Source organism: Sapajus apella, unplaced genomic scaffold (genome assembly GCF_009761245.1).
Source record: "Sapajus apella isolate SASKATOON/1434 unplaced genomic scaffold, GSC_monkey_1.0 scaffold61, whole genome shotgun sequence".
Taxonomy (NCBI): Eukaryota; Metazoa; Chordata; class Mammalia; order Primates; family Cebidae; genus Sapajus; species Sapajus apella.
In genome coordinates, this window is record NW_022437001.1 from 11,885,229 (window position 1) to 11,906,097 (window position 20,869).

The following is a 20,869-nucleotide window of genomic DNA, read 5'->3' on the forward strand; positions in this document are numbered from 1 at the left end:
CTATAATACATCCTTGAAATGAAATTACTGGGTGAAAATTTTACAGTTCTATATGCAATGTATCAATGTACCTACCTACCTCAGTGTATCCTTAACTGTAATATTATTATCTTTTTTTAAAAAACAGAGTCTCACTCTGTCACCAATCTGGAGTGCAGTGGCATGATCTTGGCTCACCGCAATCTCTGCCTCCTGGGTTCAAGCCATTCTCCTGCCTCAGCCTCCTGGGACTACAGGCATGCGCCACCACATGCAGCTAATTTTTTTGTAGAGACGGGGTTTCACCATGTTGGCCAAGATGGTCTCAATCTCCTGACCTCATGATCCACCCGCCTTGGCCTCCCAAAGTGCTGGGACTATAGGCGTGAGCCACCATGCATGGCCTTTATTATCTTTTTTTTTTAAGATGGGGTTTCACCATGTTGGCCAGGCTGGTCTCAAACTCCTTACCTCAGGTGATCCGCCCACGTTGGCCTCCCAAAGTGCTAGGATTACAGGCGTGAGCCACCATACATAGCCTATTATCTTTTTTAAAGAGTAAAGATTACATAGATCAAAAAAAGGATATCTTATTTTTACCTTATAATTATTTGTCATTTGTATTAGACAAAGGTTACCATTAATGTTACCATCGTATATAATGGACAAAGGTTACCATTAATATAAATGACCAATACAAATGTCCATTTGTATTGTCCATTTTTCTATTGCACTGTTTTTCTTATTGATTTAAAAGCTTTCTATATGTTAAGAATAAAAACTTTTGTGAAATTTTTTCGCAAATTCCTGAGTTTTATATGCCTTTTGATTTTATTTTACATGTGTTTAACATTTTTAAATGTTAGGCATATGTAACAATCTTTTCTTCTGTTAATTGCCTGATTACTTTTCTACATAGACTTTCTTGCCCTACTTATATATTTTCCTACTTAGACATATCCTTAGATGACATATTTTATGCTTCTAGTTTCTTTTGTTTGTATTTAACTTTTTGACCCATGTGAGATAAGGCCTTAACTAGAGTTTTTACAGAATACCCAATTTTTCTAATACCTTCTCTTGGCCTTTAAAAAGAATATTATTATAGGCAATTGTACTGAAATAACCAGCATGCAAAGACATAGCTCAGTGTTCACTGTGAACTTTGCTTTCTTCTCCCAGGTGAGCAAGAGCCAGCTGTAAGCAGCGATTCTGACATCTCCTTGATCATGGCAATGGAGGTTGGACTGTCTGATGTAGAACTTTCCACTGACCAGGACTGTGAAGAGGTGAAATCTTGAAATGACAAAACCAGAAGAAAAGAGATAGTAGGACCCAAGGGAAAGGAAGGGAGGAGTGCTCCAAGACTTGGACCAGGCACACACACACCTCCAGATCACCTTGGCAACTCCGGGGTGCTCCGTTCAAGAATGCTGACGAAAAGCAATATCCAAAGTCTTGTCAATCAGGATACAGTTTCTCCATCTGTACAGCAGTCTGTGGCCTTGGCAGCTGGGAATTTGAAAGCTGATTTCCGCTCCCATGTCCATGTAGACATACACTTCAGAAGCTCCTAAAACAGAGACTGAAAGGATACCTTTAGGATTTCTTAGTTTCAATCCTTTCCATGTCTTACCATTCTTGTTTTTGGCATGTTGTTTGATTTCTTTGGCAATTTCTTTTTAAAGATTATTTGTAGTTGACTTTCCATCTATTCCTTTGTTTTTCCTTTGATTCACTCCAGCTTTTGTATAGATTTCTGTTTAGAGGCACCAGTTCCTGCTATGATCAGTTTGTATTCCATTTCTGAGATATATGGTTTTGACCTCTCAGCATGAAGTGTGCATGGCTTTGAGAAGTGCCTCAGCATCTTGAAGTGGACTAAGGCCTGCTTTCATTAAGAATGTAAGTTCTTCTAAGTGGGCCTTTAAAAATCCCAGCTGCCAGATACCCCAGCATTAAGCTCTAAATCTGCTGAGGCCACTGCTGGTTATTTTAAGCCACATCACACTGGCTTCCACTGGCTGGGCTTGATTAAGGGCCCACATGACATGAGAGGGGCTCCAGGGAAGCTGTTCCATTCATCTGGGTTTTACAGTCTTTGGCTGAAATTCTGAACTCAGAGGTCCCGGACCTCCAAGGCATCCAGTCTTTGGTGGTTGTAAGGCTGGTTTTAAAACCAGATACTGCATATTCTTCCCATTGAAAACAAAATGCCCATTGCATTGGTTTCCCCTGGGCTAGAACAGTTTTTTTCTTACTTCTGTCAGTGTGTTCTGTAAAAGATGGAGGCTCTAGAGAAAAGCCAGTCATGTTTAAGTCCAGTGGCAAACACAGCGGGGGCTGCAGTAGCACCCAGCATTTACCTTAATTTCAACATACTACTGTGGAATCTCACCAGACCATGTGGGAGGATTTAGGTAAATCCCTAGCAGATTGCTTCCCAGTGATCCCTGAGTGTGTCCAAATACCAAGTGAGGAATGAAGTGTGATTTGCTGTATCATTTGAACTAAAAAGTACGCAGCATGAGAATTTGCTAGATCAAGTTTATCCTGACTGAACTAGACAAAGTAAGAGGGAAAGGAAAAGAGGCATCAAGTAAATACTGAAACCCAACAGTGTTTTTAAACTGTTTCTGTTTTTATTCATTTTTTGTAACTATGACAGAAATGTGCTATTTTTTCAGTGGGCAATTTTGTAATACATTGAGACTATCCAGATACAGAAATGACTAAAGTCCTTGATAGCATCCCTGAACAATCAGACGGATCACCTTACCTCTAGCAGCTGGCAAAGACCAGGCCATGGCTTGGATTAACTAGGAAAGAAAGCTTTTCTCAATGAGTTGTTTTTATGTATTGATGGGGGCTTTTCCACCTCATTAGACTAACACTCATTCAAAAAGAATTTGGTTCTGCTGTAAATCCTTGCAGCCTGCTGAAACATGGAGTGAAGGTCAAGGGAGAACCCTAGTTGTTCTTTTTTCACCACCTTCACCAATTTCCTATTTGATGGTTTATAAGTAGACAGTAAGGGAAAGAAAATGATTATTACCTTCAGAAAGGTTGCATCTCCCTAAGAGTCCAACGCTTCCTGTAATGAAATCCACCCACCATGAGCAGGAAAAGAGGCAGGGAGGAATGAAGAGAGCTCTGAATCATGAATCCTTGATGAACCGCATGCTTACTAAGACCCGGCTTCTCCATATAAAGTGAAGGGTTTAACAACATGAGTCCCCAAGCTCCTCTGGCTATAGGACCACTGATGAGCCTTTCACAGGCGGGATCCATTTTTGCAGATAGCTATGACTTGTGGCAATCAGGCTTCATAGTTTAAGGAGGTAAAGTTACTTGACATGTAACATGTAATAATAGCCTTTGATACTTGGCACAACTATGTTGCTGAGAATGAAAATCTAAATGATTGACGTTTTAAGTCTAATTAGGAGTTGGTTTGTTTTGCCTTGTTTAAAAATTGCTGTTAGTCACAGAGATTGTGATCTCTGGATACCTTCAAATCCTAGCTCTCACTTGACCTCAAAGGTGTTTATTTTTCACAGTCAGCATAGACTGACTCCTCCTTCAGTAAGCTTTGCCCAAAACAAATTTTAGTATTACTGGTGTTAACTTTAGTCCAATGGAATTAGAAGGATAATTCAACAGCAACAGAAATAAAAATTGTATTCCATTCCCAGAGAGAAAATGCGCTTTGGATTGTTAAGTCCTCTGATTAACGAGTATTTTCTCTTCCTGCCAAGAAGCAGGTGAATCAGGAATTAATTGTATGTGCAAGCCCTGGCCACAGCTGCCCTTACAGGATGCCTCATAGACAATGAGGGGTTCGAAAGGCCAACCCAAGGCTTGTGGATCTGACCCCAAGGAGGTCCTGCTGCAAACCCCTGAGCCTTTGCCATTCACGACTTACCAAAGGTTTGTTTCTGGAGGATTTTCCTGTAGCTTTGATAGTTTAAGAAGAAAAAAAAACTTAACCAGAAAGTTTCCCTTTCAAAAGAAAGGGGGACAGTCCTTCCTCATAGCCTCCTTTGTCTCCCCAAAAGAAGAGACTCTGACCTGGAGACCCAGTAGTCTAAAGATGAGTATCAGAGGGTATATATACCCTCTAGAAGCAAATGTAAACTGTATGTATTTTAAGATGTGCATTTTTCTATAGCAAGAGTCTAGATTAGCACTGTCCAGCAGAAACATAATGCAAGTCACAGACATAATTTTAAAATTTCTACTGGCTACATTTTAAAGTGTAAAAAGTAACAGGTAAAGATAATTTTAATTATGTACTTTAACCTAATATTGTTTTAACATGTCACTAATGTAAATTAATGACACGTTTTACCTGCTTTTTCCTTTACCTCTAAATCCATTGTGTCTTTTGTACTCACAGCACCTCTCAATTTGGATAGTCACGTGTGGCTAGTGGCTGCCAATTGGACAGTGCAGGTCTAGAGTTCCTCCAGTATTCTTAACGATATCCCCTGGCCCTTACAAAAGAAAAGAAGGTTAAAACCTTAATTACCTCCAGGGAGAACTGGATACCACCCAAGTCGCCTAATGAGAGGCCCAGAGGTCCATTTATTTTGTAGTGAATAAAGATTCAGGCAACCCTTTTTAAAATTTCTGCTTGAGCTTTCTGACCATATCATTGATGTCCATGACCATCTGTTGTTACTTCTCTGACCAGTTGTTATTTAAAAGTCACACAAACCATGCTGATTTGGTGCTGAAACAAAATTATACCCCCTCACTTCTATGGCAAACCCTTAGACTGATATGTGGCACTTAGGAGCCAAAGAGAACTCCAGACTGAAATTACCCAACTTTACCTCAATGCCTTCTTCTTCTTCATGGTTGACAGAGGTCCTTTCCCAGTGTCCCCTAGTCCCACAGCTGTAGTGAAAACTCATGAACTTGGGAGGAAAGAATGAGAAATTACATATTGACTTCAAATGCAAGACTTTATGTGGCCTTACTGAAAAAGAATCTTTGGGGGCCTGTGACCATCCAGCCTCTGCTTGGTGAGTTATGACCACCTCCATCAGCCAGCATTTTACTCCAAGCCAGCATCCACCTGCCACCCCAACACTATGGGGAAGAAAAGGAGCATTTGCATTCTCTCAAAATAATGTAGGGTTACCTTTAGGAATTGCTTTGTCCTGTGTGGCTAGTCCCTTCGGAAGAGCTGAGCCCTGACTCTGAATATAGCTTTTGAACATTGATGTAATCTCTAGGGTTTGATATTCCCTGGAATGTCACCTCTGGTCATCTATGCAGGGAGAAGTACAGTCTGGAAAAGGTAGAAAATTAAAAGTGGCAAAGGTACTACCCATTTTTGACATCACATGGTAATGATTAGAATCATGGAGGCAAAGCTCTGTCCAAAAACATTCATTTGTTTTGTTTTCTTGTTTTTAACATTTCCTTCATCCTGGTGAAATATCCTGGAAATTCATAGATCTGGGTTTGATCATTTCAAAAATCACCATGCCCAGTGGCTATTTCAGTTACTGACTTTCAGTTACTGCCCTGACATCCCTGAGGCTACATATTCTCAAAATGAAAACTGATGCCAGTGATCTAACTTAGGGTTCTTTCTTATTTATGAGTTTTGTTTAGATGGATATTTTTGCAGAGCATAAAAAATTAAATGACCTTTAGTTATCCATTGAATGTATCACCCTGACTTTAAAAAAAAATCCTTGAATCAAAACTTTTTCAAAAAATCTGGGATATGGAGTCACTCCCTCTGTGAAGCCAGGGCCCAGTCTTTTCTGGTACTAAGGCCACTGAGGCAATTTCTAGTAGCACCTTTATATATTCTCTCACTTAGAGTTCTTTTCCTTTTCTGTCTGTATTCATTTTTCTCTGACTGCCTATACCTTTCTTTATATACACATACATAAATTATTTTTCCATCTTCTCTCTCCTTTTTTTTCTAATATGTTTTCTCTCTTGCAAGAAATTCTGAAATAACCTTCAGGACAAAAAAACTGGAGGTTCTATACCCGCAGAGTTCTTCTTATTGTGAGGATTGCCATTGTTACTGTCGTTAGTGTTTTTCTTCTTTTCATTGTGTGGCAGTGTCTATATCCACTTCTGATGAGACAAACCAGTTTACCATAAACCAATGTCCTCCCTCATGGAGTCAGTTTCATTTTCACTTCTCGTATCACCAGTTGTATCTCAACCCATCTTACAACTGTTTCCATTTTTTCAGGCTTCCTTGCCATAAATGTTTTCTAGGCAAATAATGGCAAAGAAACAATTCCAGAATGCTGTCTGTTTCTGCTTTCTCCCGTTCTCAGCATTTGTGACCTTCCTCAAAGTTAGAATTTCTTGGAAAAACGTGTATACTGCGTCTGATGGGACGCCCATGCTTCCTAACATCTTAGCTTGCTCATCATAAGTGATCTGAGGGCCACTATCCTGAACACTGACAAAGAGACACAGAGAGAGTACCCTCCGAAGGTGGGGATGCATGGTTCTTCATGCAGTGCTCTTGGCCACCGAGATCCCGCATCCATGCCATTGCATAGACGTTGCATAGATGAGTATATTTGATGTTGGCAGTTACAATGGGATGGCAGTGTCACTCTGTTTAGGGAGCCGGTCAAAGCAGGGCTGTGCCTAACAAAATGTGCATGCTGTCCCCAAATAAATGTTCATCCCTAGGTTTAGAGCTGACCTGGGTTGGGAGCGGGGGTTATGTTTTTAAGGAATTAAATACTCATAAGTTAAAATACTCATGATTGCAAAGAAGGTCGGGATTGCCTAAAGAGCATAAACTAATTCTAAGACGCTAATATGAGTGTCTCGTCATCTCTTAGCTCTTCCTCTTCCCTCCTTTTGTCCTCACTTAACCCCAGACCCCATGTAATAGCAACATCAATTTTTAAAGACCCACAGATCAATAGCCACATTCTTCCACTCTGCACTTCTTATTGACACTAAATTATCATCCTAGAACTAATAAAGCAAGTCCAGATGCTAGACATGGCTGGCCCCTTAATATCGAGCCATTTGATTGCAATCCTGTTTGTTCTACAAGAACCCGCTGAGGTCAGTCACATCTCTCTTTACTGCCTTGAGTGCTTCATAATCAAGTGGCTTTTTCAGGAATTTCAGTGATCAAAGATCTTCTAATCCTGTGCTACTACTGACGTTTACACTTACACAGAGCCATTTGCTCTATGCCCACCTGATAAATATTTGCTGATGATAATGATAAGACAAAAATATACACATCTCCTAAGAGGTCTGCAATGTCTAAATACAGTGAGGGAGAAAAATCTTTAGAAAAGGTTGCTTAATCTGAATTACCCAAAGTCATTGCTTGGCAGAATATCTGTGGTCTCTTAGTGAAGTGACAGGCTTGGAGAAGCAGGGAAAATGTGGGGACCATGTGTGCTGTATAAACCAAAGATTGATCACCGTCCAAATGAACACATGTTTCTTCCATTGACTAGTTGAATTTTCTCCTAATGTTCTCATAAATGAAAGTGAAGGTGGGTTGCATGGTTGAATGAAACCATTAAACCTTATGGGGTTTTCTCTTGCAGACTGTTGATTGACCTTACTAAATCCTGAAATCTAAAAAATGAATTGTGGCCTTCGTACCACACCATCCTTAAAGTCTAGTGTTTAGTCCCTTTTTCCTTCAAAACTTTCCAACAAATCTAGCGCTTTACCGAACTCAGAATATTGTTCTCTGAGAATGTGAAGATTTTAAATAGCCAAAGAATTTTCATGTATAAGAGCTAGCTAAATATAGTATATCCTGCTCTTTTGAAGAAGATACCAAACTGTTGCCTGTACTAATGGGTATAGTAGAGCAGCTGAAGAACTAACACATACATGGACTTTTCCGTCTGAATTTGTGTTGGCACCAATGGTACTTACTGTTCAGTAGGATGTTATTGCAAGGGGCAGAGTGCCCTCTGCTGGAATAATCGCAATTATTCTTTCAGCAAATTAATTTGACTTGGGTCACGAATTCAACAACCAGTTATTTGCCTTTCATCATACAATTTCTTTGGTAGTTGAGAATTTGGTCTATGTTCATCAAATGAGGAAACAATGTCACAAACTCTAAAAAGTTGAAGGAGACCCCACAGATCGTCTCAGTGGCGGCAGCCCTTCTGCAAAATGCTGGAGGATAATGTTGCTCTGTTTGCAAAGAAGATGCCTCTGGCAAGAATGTTTGTGCAGTTATAAGCAAGGGGCTGCTTGTTTTGTAACTTATCTCAACTTTATTCTTGTGAAATTTCAAAGGAAGATCAATAAAAGGACTTCTTTCATATGAATGTAAATGGTGTGAAATACTGATGTGTTTGTACATGTATATAATATATTTACTTCCTGCTTTAACATTAGTAATCTGAGATGATTCTACCATTTTATAATTAGAAAGAGATGTAGGGGTGGGAGTGGGGAGGGACTGTTATTTTTATAGACAGGTATCCCTTACATTTAGAAAATGAAGTAATTTTGTATTTGTGAAAAGTTACATTCCATCCATTTTCTGGAAAAAAAATGGGTATTTTTTTTTAAATGTTCATGAGCTGGGAGGATGATTATTCTGGTTTTAGGGGAACCTCTCAAGCAGTACATATGTGACACCCAGTTTTGTAGACTGCAGACCATAACCAGCAATTGCCAGTTGTAAAAATGTGAAAAAGAAACAACTTATTTTAACTATTTTGTACAGCACATCATTTCCCACTAGAAAAAAAAAATCTGCAAATAATGAATCTATAATTATAAATAATCAGACATGACATCAGAAATCCATCTTTAAATCAATCTTCCTCCCTACCAGCAAGAGGAAATTCCAATGGCTTTTTTTTCTATCCTAACACAAATTACTTTTATTATAAACAAATGCTTCCAACAAAATGCTCCTGTTGTAAAATGATTGATGTTGGAGTAAAGTCTGTTAGCTTCCCCACAAGGTCTTTCTGGCTAGTCTGCAGGTCGCAGATGATCATCCCGTCTTGGCATTGCCTGTCCTCTCCATATTCAGACAGTGTGTCTGAGCCTCCTTGATTCATATGCCATCTGACCCAAAATCACAAAAACTCACTCCTGGTGACATTTGCATGGGGAGTCTTTAATTTGGACTTTAGTTAGTTCTTAATTGCCGAAATAAGTACTAGTGGATTATGTAGCCATTTTACCCCAACCTCATCTTCTGTACAAAGCTGTGTGCATATTTAGATGATTAGTTAAGGCAGTGTAGTTGTTTAATTTTTTTCTGCATAAATTTCTTTCCTTCTTCCCCACCTCAGGCACCTACCCTGCTCCTTTCAAAGCACTTTATATCTCTCTTGAAATACAAAGAAATTGAAAAAAAAAAAAAAAGCTGTCTTTAAAGGAATTTGTCTTCTGTTAGGAGACACAGCCTTTTATTTTGCTTTATTCTATTCTCTACTTGGAGAGCATAATCAGTTTGTCTCATAATGGGCTAGTGATGAAACAAGAATGATAGTTGGAAACATTCAATCATTACAACATGGCTATTTTTGTTATATAGGAGACTATTATGTAAATAAGTGCAATCGTGTTCTTACGTACTGGCTAAAAAATATATATTGCAACTATAAAGGTTTTAAAATGAGGATTGTGAATTCCAGGAAATTTCACAGCAAAATTTCATTTGGTTTTGTTTTTTTAATAAAATGGAAGCAGATGCTTGTGTTTGTGTCATCTGTACCCCCTGACTTTGTTGCGTACCCCTGAGTTGCAGAGGTGGCACTATGGATTTCAAAACATCAGTCTTTACTGTTAAATCAGGATTGTGTCCAAAGACCAAGGATAATAATAGCTTCCTTATTTTTCTCAGATAAGTCAAGTGCCAGGCACCAACCTTGTCTTCGCTCTGTGGTTCCAAGGGAATTGATTGAGAGATTTTGAGCCGTTCTGAAGAACAGCTGTGAAATGAGCCTGGCAGGAGCTGAGCACTATGCTTATGGACTATCTCAGGCAGGTTTATATTAGGCAGAGTTATACCAGGGGGCCGCCAGATGGGCTGGGGCAGAGAGACTTCTTTTTTATATTTACTAGTATATTTCTAAAGGATTTTAAATAGCAATTCCTTGGGATTACCAAGGGAACACGAAGAAAATTTAAAAGATGGAGCCTTCTGGCCTAGGAAGGTGGAAAAGGAAGGTGGTAAAGGAGAAGGGGCTTCTATTCATTGGCCTCACCTCCTAGAACCTGACAGGCTTTTGAGTGAGGCCTAGACCCCTGTGCCTGGCCCAGCCGAGACTCCTGACACATCCTCTTTTTTATTTATTTTTATGTATTTTTTATTATACTTTAAGTTCTGGGGTACATGTGCAGAACGTGCAGGTTTGTTGCATAGGTATACATGTGCCATCCATCACCCCGTCATCTACATTAGGTATTTCTCCAATGCTATCCCTCCTCAAACCCCTCACCCTCCTGCTATCCCTCCCCTAGCCCCCCACCCCACAACAGGCCCCAGTGTGTGATGTTCCCCTCCCTGCTGACACATCCTTTTGAGGAGCAGGCAGGATTGGACACGGCCAGGCAGGAGCTATAGATTTCACATAATTTGCTGCCAAAAAAGGAAATGCAAATGGTATTGAGAGCCTCAGGAAACCATTAGTGTCCTGGGGGCTTTGCTCAAGGTCATTCTATTCTTAATTTGTAGGCAGGAAGATATTCTAAGGGGACTGTTAGGAACATTCATGACTATGCCACATTAGAAGGCACTTTAGACTTTGTTTATGCTTCCGTTGTTGCAATGCTTATCTACCCAGATGCTGTGGGTTCAAAGCTATTACCTAGGACCTGGAAACTAGCCCTCCTGACTTCAACTTCCATCATCTTTCCACTAGACCCCTAGTCTAGGGGTCCCCAAATGAGGAAATGTGTTCTTTGGGATGGGATATGCTAGAATTTACAGCAGACTCCCAAGTTCAGTTAAGTTGGGGTAAAGCTTCATACAACTCATATTAGCTGTTAAAAACTTTTTTTTTCTTTTTTCTTTCTTTTTCTTTTTTTTTTTTTTTGGGTAGAGAAGACAGTGTCTTGTTTTGTTGTCCAGGCTAGTCTTTAATTCCTAGCCTCAAGTGATCCTCTCACCTTGGCCTTCCAAAGTGCTGGGATTACAGGCATGAGCCACTGTGCCTGGCCACTATTAAAAACTTTTGAGAAGGCTTCAGTAAAGTCACTGATTTAACTCCATAATTCAGCTTTTCCTGAAGCTGATTGACAATAAACCCCTTTTTTCAAGGATTTTGTTTTTCCACACTGCATTGGAGGTGGCCACTGTGTGGCACATGTTGGTGTTCAGACTTTTTAAGAAAACTACTAGATGTCATTTCCTGTCAATCTTGCATATTCCACAGACCCTTGCCTCTCTTGTTCCTGCTCCTAGTTGATGAGGCGAAGGTCAGGTAATGCACAGTGAGCAGTGTTAGCCAGGGGCCTGCTTCAGCTGGGGTGGGTATGACCTAGGGAGAGATCACTGGGCATTTCCCAGAGTCACACGCACGCCAGGGAGCACTGGGCATCCACCTGGCTTACCATCATGCTGTGCCTGAAGGCGGAGGCCCGTCCCACCTAGAAACTCCACTTTGTGGGCTTTTGTTTTGAGACATCATGTAGAATATTCATACCTTTGAGAATGGAAAGTTTACAACCCCAGATTCTGACAAAGTTAAGTAGCTAAAAAGGAAATCTCCTCAGAGCTTTGTCATGGGCTATCTGGGTCAGTTTGGCCGCTCAACTCTTATTCTGTGAATACCTATGTTTGGAGGACTATAAGCTAAGCCAACATTCAAAAGACACAGAAATGTATTCAGTTCTTGTTTTCTGGTATGATTGTTGTTATTGGGTTTTTTTGTTTTGTTTTGTTGTTCTTTTTTTTTAGATGGAGTCTCACTCTGTCACCCAGGCTAGAGAACAGTGGCACAACGTCGGCTCGCTGCAACCTCTGCCTCCTGGGTTCAAGCAATTCTTCTGACTCAGCCTCCCGAGGAACTGGGATTACAGGCGCCCACCACCACGCCTGGCTAATTTTTGTATTTTTAGTAGAGAGGGGGCTTTACCATGTTGGCCAGGCTGGTCTTGAATTCCTGACCTATAGTAATCTACCCACCTCGGCCTCCCAAAGTGCTGGGATTACAGGTGGGAGCCACCACACCCAGCCTAGTTTTTTTTTTTTTTTAAGTCTAGTAATTCTTTAGAAGCCAATGTTAGCAGTGCTACTCATCTCCTTGCCTTAGTTGAATAATGCATTGCACCAAATTGGGAACAAAGGGTAGGGGGGAGAATATGAGTTATTTTTGCTATCTGGCAATTAGTATCCATAGAAGAGTGAATGCCAGTTAAGAAAATCAGGTCACTGCCGGGCACGGTGGCTCAAGCCTGTAATCCCAGCACTTTGGGAGGCTGAGGCAACTGGATTACGAGGTCAAGACATGAAACCATCCCGGCCAACATGGTGAAACCCCGTCTCCACTAAAATACAAAAAATTAGCTGGGCATGGTGGTGTGTGCCTGTAGTCCCAACTACTCGGGAGGCTGAGGCAGGAGAATTGCTTGAACCCAAGAGGCGGAGGTTGCAGTGAGCCAAGATCGCGCCACTGCACTCCAGCCTGGAGCCTGGTGACAGGGTGAGGTTTTGTCTCAAAAAAGCAAACAACAACAATTAAAAAAAAAAAAAGAAAAGAAAAGAAAATTAGGTGACTGAGAGAGGTCTCCTCTTTATGAGACATTTTGCAACACTAGTTCCACCATTCTTAGCAATCCAACAACAGAAGCAATTTGACCTCTTATTTCATCACACTTACAGGTAGAGAGCCTCCTTCAAGTCTCACTATAAATCTTTGTCCTTGGCTGTGAGAAAAATCAGGGACAAGGACCTTTCCACTGTGCCACTGAAGACGCCGGGGGAGCCTCTGTTCACTGTGATTGCATCTCCCCTCATTGGCTCTCAGTCACAGCATCCTAGCAAAAGAAGGGGCCATCTCCAAACAGTGGTAGCCTCTATCTGTTGGCACACAGGGAGATACAAATGAAACACCCCAATCCCTTTAGTCCTTCCTGTTGTGGAAGACATTCCCCACCCTTTCCCAAAGGGAGCATGCCTGATTAGTCATAACCCCTAACGTAATCACTCCCTCTGTGCCTCCCTCTAACATTCCCACCTTCTTTGTTCTCAAGGACATTTACTAAATAGGCAAGGGGGAAAGCAGAGCCAGGCTTCATTGGCGGGCAGCTGCACTTGGTTGCTATGAGAGCTGTATATACAACACAGCTGTCATTGATATTATAGATCTAATGGGAGCCAAGGGTCTCAAATCTCTAAGGAGAAAAACATACTTCAGAGCTTTGGCAATGGTATCTATGTCTATAAATAAGTGTGAGAGCAGAGAAGTGAATTAGAAAATGTAAGAACACAATAGAGTTAGAACTGAGAACAAAATTACATCACCCTGGACCTGGACCTGATGTTTTTTATACCAGCAAAACTCCCTGTTAAGTCTAATTTCAGGAGATCTTTACCTGAGATTGAGGTATAATGTCAGGACCTAAACACACACAGGACCTGACTCACAGAGCTTCCTTTATGATAGGGAAAGTTAAAGAGGGTCCATTTGCCTCCCATCATACTCTACCTCTTTTTTATCCCATTTGTTTGAAACAAGAAGGAGGAGGAGACAGGGATGACATTAATGAGGGGTAGATTCGGGGCTAGAACTTGGGTTTTCATGACTCCATTGCCAGATTTCTTTGGGCAGCACCATGCTGCTTTCATAAATGGGTAAGTACCTCCTGACCACTCAAAAATATCAGGCATGGAAAGCAAGAAAAACTGCTGGGCATGGCAGCTCGTGTCTGTAATTCCAACACTTTGGGAGGCCAAGGCAGGAAGATTGCTTGAGGCTAGGAGTTTGAGACCAGCCTGGGCAACAAAGTGAGAGCCCTGTCTCTAGACAAAAATTTAAAAATTATTCAGGCATGGTGGCATGTGCCTGTCATCCCACCTGCTCAGGAGGCTGAAGCTAGAGGATGACTTGAGCCAAGCCAGAGATGTCAAAGCTGCAGAGAGCTGTGATCACACCACTGCACCTTGGGTAACAGAGCAAGACCCTGTCTCTATAAATTAAAAAAGAAGAAGAAAGAAAACTGAGAGTTTATGTACAGGAAGATTATTTATAATCAGAAAACACTCCATGAACAGAAACAATTTTAGTTGGGAAGTAGAATAGGATGATGCAACCATCATAAATGAGCAGGGACACCTGAAAACACACACACACACACACACAACCCACAAGGTGAGTCCCCACTGAATGCTATGCAAGGAAGCTCATTATTTTGAGATCCCAATGTGTTTTATTTTCTAGATTCACCCCTTAAAAATATAAATAGTCACAGAAATACTGGGTAGAAGAGGGTGGTTTCTCTGGCAAAGGCACCATCCTCAAGCCTGAATACCTGGGGCCCTAAATAAGGACAATCATTCATGTTTTTGCATCAAAAAGTTGCCTTCTGGCTCACCACATCCCCTATCCTGTACCCATATAAATCCTAAATCCAAAGCTAGGAGAGAGGAGAAGGAACATCAGGAGAAGTTTGGCTGGGGAGGGTCAGAGAATCAGCAGCTAGACAGACAAACTGCAGGGGAAGTTCACCTTACCACTCCATCTCCTGTTCAGCGCCCCATCCATTCCACTGAGAGCCACCTCCACCACTGAATAAAACCTTCACATTCATCCTTTAAGTTCATGTGTGACCCAATTTTTCAGGATGGCTGGATGAGAGCTCAGGATACAGAACAGTGTCATGCTGGCCCCCTGCCCTTGTAAAAAGGCATAGGGCCCACTGAGCTGGTTAACCCTTAAGCCATCCACGGATGGCAAGACTAAAAGAGCACACTGTAACATGTACCCACTTGGGCTTTGGGGGTCACAGACACCCACCCCTAGATGCTGCCATGGGGCCGTAGCCACAAAGCAGTCACTCTGGTTCCTGCACCTGCCTGTCTGCGTGATCCTCCTCCCATAAGGGGTTTGAACTTACCAGACAGAGAGCCACACCCCTGTTGCACATCTTGAAGGGGGTGCAAGGGAACTCTCCCATTTCAGTCACATTATACTCCCCAACACTGACTCACAGGCCAGTGTATAAGAAGGCCTTCCCGTCTTATAGCCCCTGCTATGGCATTCAGTCTTGCTCAACCAGGAAGTAAAGAGGGAGGATTCTTTTTCATATATTATGAGGTGCTCAATGTCCAGAGAAACCTTCCAACTAGAGAACTCCTAAAAACAATGGATAAAATATTAAAACCTCTTTTAAGATGAAGAGCTAAGCTGGTGGGAATGAAAGAGAAATCCTTGGACACCAGAAAGGGTAAGAAATTACTATAGTCGATTCAGAGGGGAACAGGACCATCAGAAAGAGAGTTTGCCCTGGGCACACGTGTTTATCTCTCAGGATCTAGGGGGCCACAATTTTTTTCTGCAAAGTTAAAATTTTAAAGATAATATTTTGGGCTTTATGGGCCACATATGATTTGTCACTTACTTCGTTGTTGTTTTTGTTTCTTAGCAACGGTTTAAAAATGTTAAAACCATTCTTAGCTGAAAGGCCATACAAAAACAGGCCACAAGAAGCGTTTGTGCTGCTCCTACAGGAGCCGCTCAGAGACAAAGCTCAGGGTCGGAACCAGAGACCCCAGCATGAAGCCAGCACCCAAAAAAGCTGACACCCTTAGCAGGTAAACTAGAAAAAACATATGCCTACCAGAAGGAATTAGTATAAGTGTTTGTCGGTGTTGGCCTTGGTTCTAGTTAAAAAGAGAAAAAGATAAAGTCTCCCCCAACACCCTCAGATGCCTTAACCACAGACAAGCCTTCTCGTGGGTTATGTATCAGAATCCAAGCACCTGTATGACCTAAAAACTAAAAGTACAAATTTAAAGTTATTGCAAACTGATAGTCACACTCAGGGTTTGGCAGAATTGAATGCATATATGCTCACTGGAGGAATACTCTTTAAACCAGGTCTCACAGGAAGTCTCACAAACCAGATTTGAAGGCATATAAACTTACCATCAAAAGCTCAAACTACATAAGGAAACAAGTCACAATGAGGAAGAGGGTGTAGAAATATTGGTGATATGAGAAAAAAAAATGGTACAAGATATAGAGTAAGTGTTCTAGGGAACCGTACAGGTGATTCTAATGCACCTTGAAGGCGTTATTATTTTTAGAGACAGGGTCTCACTCTTTCTCCCGGTGGAGTGTAGTGGCATGATTATAGATCACTGCAGCCTCAAAAGCTTGGGCTCAGGAGCTCCTCCTGCCTTAGCCTCCTGAGTAGCTGGGACTACAGACCCATGCAACCACGCCCAGCTAAGTTTTAATTTAATTTAATTTAATTTTTAGAAACGGGGTCTCACGGTGCAGGCTGGTCTCAAACTCCTGGCCTCAAGCAATGCTCCCGCCTCAGCCTCCCAAAGTGCTGGGTTTACAGGTATGAGCCACCATGCCTGGTCTCACCCTAAAGTTTGAAAACCACCATTCCATGTGCTATTAAGATCTCAACAGCACAACTACCCAAATCAAAGGGGGAAAGTGAGGACAGATGAAATTGTTTATTTGGTTGGGCTACTTTGATCTTATGGTAATGAATTTGGAGGATACTAAATTTCACTTATAAAATGTTTGATGGCTTGAGATTAGAGAAAAAATAATCAAGCTTGTCCTTATACTCCACCACAGGGTCCCCTAGGAGCCAACCCTGGCCTCTGTCTCCTACTCACCTCTCCCTGGACACTGTCCACCTGACTCACAGGATGCAGCCACACTGTATCTGTGGGTTTAACCATGTATCCTTGGGACCTAGAAAGAGCTCAGAGAACGTCGTTAAACTAGGAACTGAATGAATGCTGAAGGCTCAGACTTTTAGCCCAGAACACCAAGTCCAAGCTGGCATATTAATAGAAAGAATTGCCTGCCGAAGACTTGCTGCTACTGACTCTGGGGAATAAATTCAACAGTGGCACTAAAATAAACACATAGTGCTTATGATCATTCCTGTCATATTAATGCTAGTAATAATAGTGAACAATTGCGTGCTTACTATGCACCAGGCACTAGGCAAGTGCTTTGCATGCATCGTGTCATTTGGCCCTTACCATAACCCTTTGAGGAAGGTACTATTAGTACCCCCATTTTATAAATTCTATCATAAAGCTTAGAAAGTAGCTTGCCCAAATCACACAGCCAGTAAGTGGCAAAACTGCTCATTAACCCAAGTTTTTTGGCTCCTAAAAGCTGTTCCTCACCACCATAATATAATATCCTCCCTCATTTGAAGAAAAAAAAAAAAAAAAAAAAGTCTGGTGTGGTGGCTCATGCCTGTAATCGCAGCTCTTTGGGAGCCCAAGACAAGAGGATTGCTTGCAGCCTGGTATTTTAGACCAGCCTAAGCAACATAGAGAAATGCTGTGTCTACAAACAAAATGAAATAAAATAAAATAAATTAGCTGGTGTGGTGGCATGCACACCACGCACAGTCCCAGCTACTCAGGAGGATCGCTTGAGCCCAAGAGTTTGAGGATACAGGAAGCCATGATCACAGCACTGCACCCCAGCCTGAGCTATGGAGCAAGACTCCAGAAAACAATCTCAACAACAACAACAAAGCACCTCTGCAGTAGAGAAATATAATAAACACAGTCTCAGCCAGGTTGTCAAAGTTAACATCAACAATGATACATACATAATTATGTAGCCTTGATATGATGTGACGAGAATGTTATTGGGGTTTTCCTCCCAAAATTCCATAACATAATCCTGGTAGAACCATGATAAAAACATCACACAACTCCACATTGAGAAATATTCTGTAAAATACATGACCAGTAGTCCTCAAAAACTGCTAAGGTCACCAAAAACAAGTCAAGTCACAGAAAGTGTCAGAGACCAGAGGACTCCAATGAAACAAGGTGACTACATGGAACGTGGTATCCTGGGTGGAATCCTGGAACAGAAAAAGGACATTAGGGGAAAAGTTACAATGAGAGTGTAATTTGAGTAAACGCTGGATTTTAATTAATGGTAATGTAATATTGGGGTACAGTGGTTCAGGGTGCCCTCAGCTCCCCTGAGAGGACGTTTCTCCAGGTTCTTGGCCTCCTGCCCTCTCAAGAATGAGAGAGTAAACCACAGCGCAGTGCACAGTAAATGCAACTCAAAAGTGTTTGAAGAAAGTGATTTATAGAGAGAGAGAAAAAGGAGGAGAGAGAAACAGCTAACTCTCACACTGAATGAGAGAAAGAAAAGCCGCTCTCACACTGAATGAGAAGGGTTCCCAGAGGGGGCAAACCAGAGAAGGAAAGCTCCTCTCACACTGAGTGAGAGAATCCAGAAAGATGGAATCCAGGAGAGGAAAGCAGCTTCCACACTGAGTGGAAGGGAATAGAGACATGGAGTTTAGGAGGGGAAGACAGGCCTCCATGAGAGTGTGGAAGGGGACCCCAGAGGGAAAATCCAGGAGAGAGAAAACAGCTTCCATGAGAGTGTTTGTGGAAGGGGATCCAAACATGGAGTCTGAAGGGGTGTGGAAGAAGGGGACTTTTAACCTGGGAGGAACTCCCACCTTGTCTAAGACCGCTGGCCAATGAAAGGAGTACCTTAGAGCTTCCGCTGGAGTGATTGACTCTTAGTTTCTACCCGAGCCTGCGAAATTTAAACATAAACCGTTAAATCTCCCAGATGGAGAGAGATGGCAGGGGGCATGGCGGTAGAAAGTTCTTGCCCTTAAAACTACCCCCATCTTGTGGACCCGGAAAGGGAACACATTCCCTCAGTAATATACCAATGTTGATTCCTTAGTTATGACAAATGTACCATGGTAATGTCAGGTGCTAGCAACAGGAAAAACTGAGTGATGGAAATATAGGAACTCTCTGTACTGTCTTTGTAAGTTTTCTGTAAATTTAGAATCATTGTAACAGGATTTTTTTCTTAAAGGAGATATTATTGTCAAATATAAGAACCTATTGGATTCTTAGAAACAAAGAATTCATTTCTGATGACACTGTGGAATGTCCTCCTTGGAAATTTTAGATATAGAACAGAGAACTCTGTATCCTGAAGAATTTAAGTGTTATTCTTCTTGAAAGACAACACTGATCTGAATTATTTCTTGACATCAATTCTATTTTAAGACTATATATTTGTGATTTTTATTGTTACAATGACCTTCAATCCTAATTGGAAAATTTGCCAAATGAAAAGTTAATGCTTTGTAATTATATATCAGAGTTATCACGAGAATAATGAGTAGATGTCTCGGCTAGGGCACAGTAATTACATTAAACATTGGCCAGGTAGGCCGGGCGCGGTGGCTCACGCCTGTTATCCCAGCACTTTGGGAGGGTGAGGCAGGCAGATCAAGAGGTCAAGAGATTGAGACCGTCCTGGGCAACATGGTGAAACCCCATCTCTACTAAAAAATACAAAAATTAGCTGTGCGTGGTGGCGTGCATCTGTAGTCCCAGCTACTCGGGAGGCTGAGGCAGGAGAATTGCTTGAAACCAGGAGGCGGAGAAAGCAGTGAGCCGAGATTGTGCCATTGCCCTCCAGCCTGGCGCCTGGTAACAGAGCAAGACTCTGTTTAAAAAAAAAAAAAAATTAAACATTGGCCAGGTGAGGAACCACATGTTATGGAACTACAGAACACTTGCCTTTTGTGTTGGTATTTATGTAGTTGAGCTGTTTCTCCCAGTAGGGGGCTCTGTTGACCATCAAATGGAAAAGCTGTTCTGGCACTGGGGAATAGAGTTGCATAGATTCTACTTTGATTAGCATTTGTAGGGGTTAACTTTGAGAAAGAAAACCTTTCACAAATCTTCTCCAGTAATACTCGCACAGATGGAAAGGAAGGTTAGACAACACCAACTAATATGGTTGGGAAAGAGGATGTTTCATGGAAGAAAGAAGGTATATTGGACCATACCAGAAAAATGCTCTTAGGCCTAGATATTGCTGAAACCATATATGCTCAAATGAAAAGCAGGTTAGAAATGGTAAAACTAGAAATGCCATATCCCACTTTCCGGACATCTGTTCCTGAATGGTAATATTGGAGAAATGTTCTTATACATTTTTTAATTGAGATAAGTTCTTGCTTTGTTGTCCAGGCTGGTCTCGAACTCCTGGCCTCAAGCAATCCTCCTACCTTGGCCCGCCAAAGCAATGGGGTTACAGGTGTGGTTCACCACACTTGACCAAAGGAATATTTTTGAAGTATCACCTGCATACTCATTGATTGACCACAAATGCCTTATTCCACATAGCATTTCACAAGACAGCTCATGCATTAAACTCTTTAACTAAATTTAGGAGCAAGAGCAGGCTCTACACACACACACACACACAGTGACACAATTAAAAATTTTTAGTGATCTCCCATTTCTATACATTCAAGTACAGAAGGGAATTCTTAATTGGTTTCTAAGTCCTGCTCCACCTGGCCTCTGACAGCATCTCCAGAATTATCTTAAACCACTTTCCCACTCACTCTGTGTGTTCTAGCCCCACTGGCTTTAACATCTTCCAATTCTAACATGCAGAGCATCTTCCACCACAGGGCCTTTGCACAGCTTTTCCCCATGGCCTAACTGGTCTCATCCTATTCATCTTCCTCCGGTTAATGCCAATTCATTATTTGGATCTCAGCACGACAGCTTTACCTTGGAGAAAACTTCTCACCCCTGAGTTAAGTATCCCAGTTAAATGCTTACATAGCACCTTGTACGTTGCCATTATAGCTCTAACGACAGGTCTACTCCATGTATTAAACAATGTTTAGGCCGGGTGTGGTGGCTCAT

General features: G+C 41.6%; 1 protein-coding gene across 1 annotated transcript in view; it reads left to right on the forward strand.

The window, feature by feature from the left end:
- The window catches only part of RNF150 (ring finger protein 150), a 283,735-nt gene extending 274,056 nt beyond the window's left edge, over window positions 1–9,679 (forward strand). The window contains exon 7 of the mRNA XM_032246510.1: window positions 1,162–9,679. Coding sequence (XP_032102401.1) covers window positions 1,162–1,280 — 119 coding nt within the window. The 3' untranslated portion in view covers window positions 1,281–9,679. The remainder of the gene's footprint in view (window positions 1–1,161) is intronic.
- The last annotated feature ends 11,190 nt before the right edge of the window (window positions 9,680–20,869 follow it).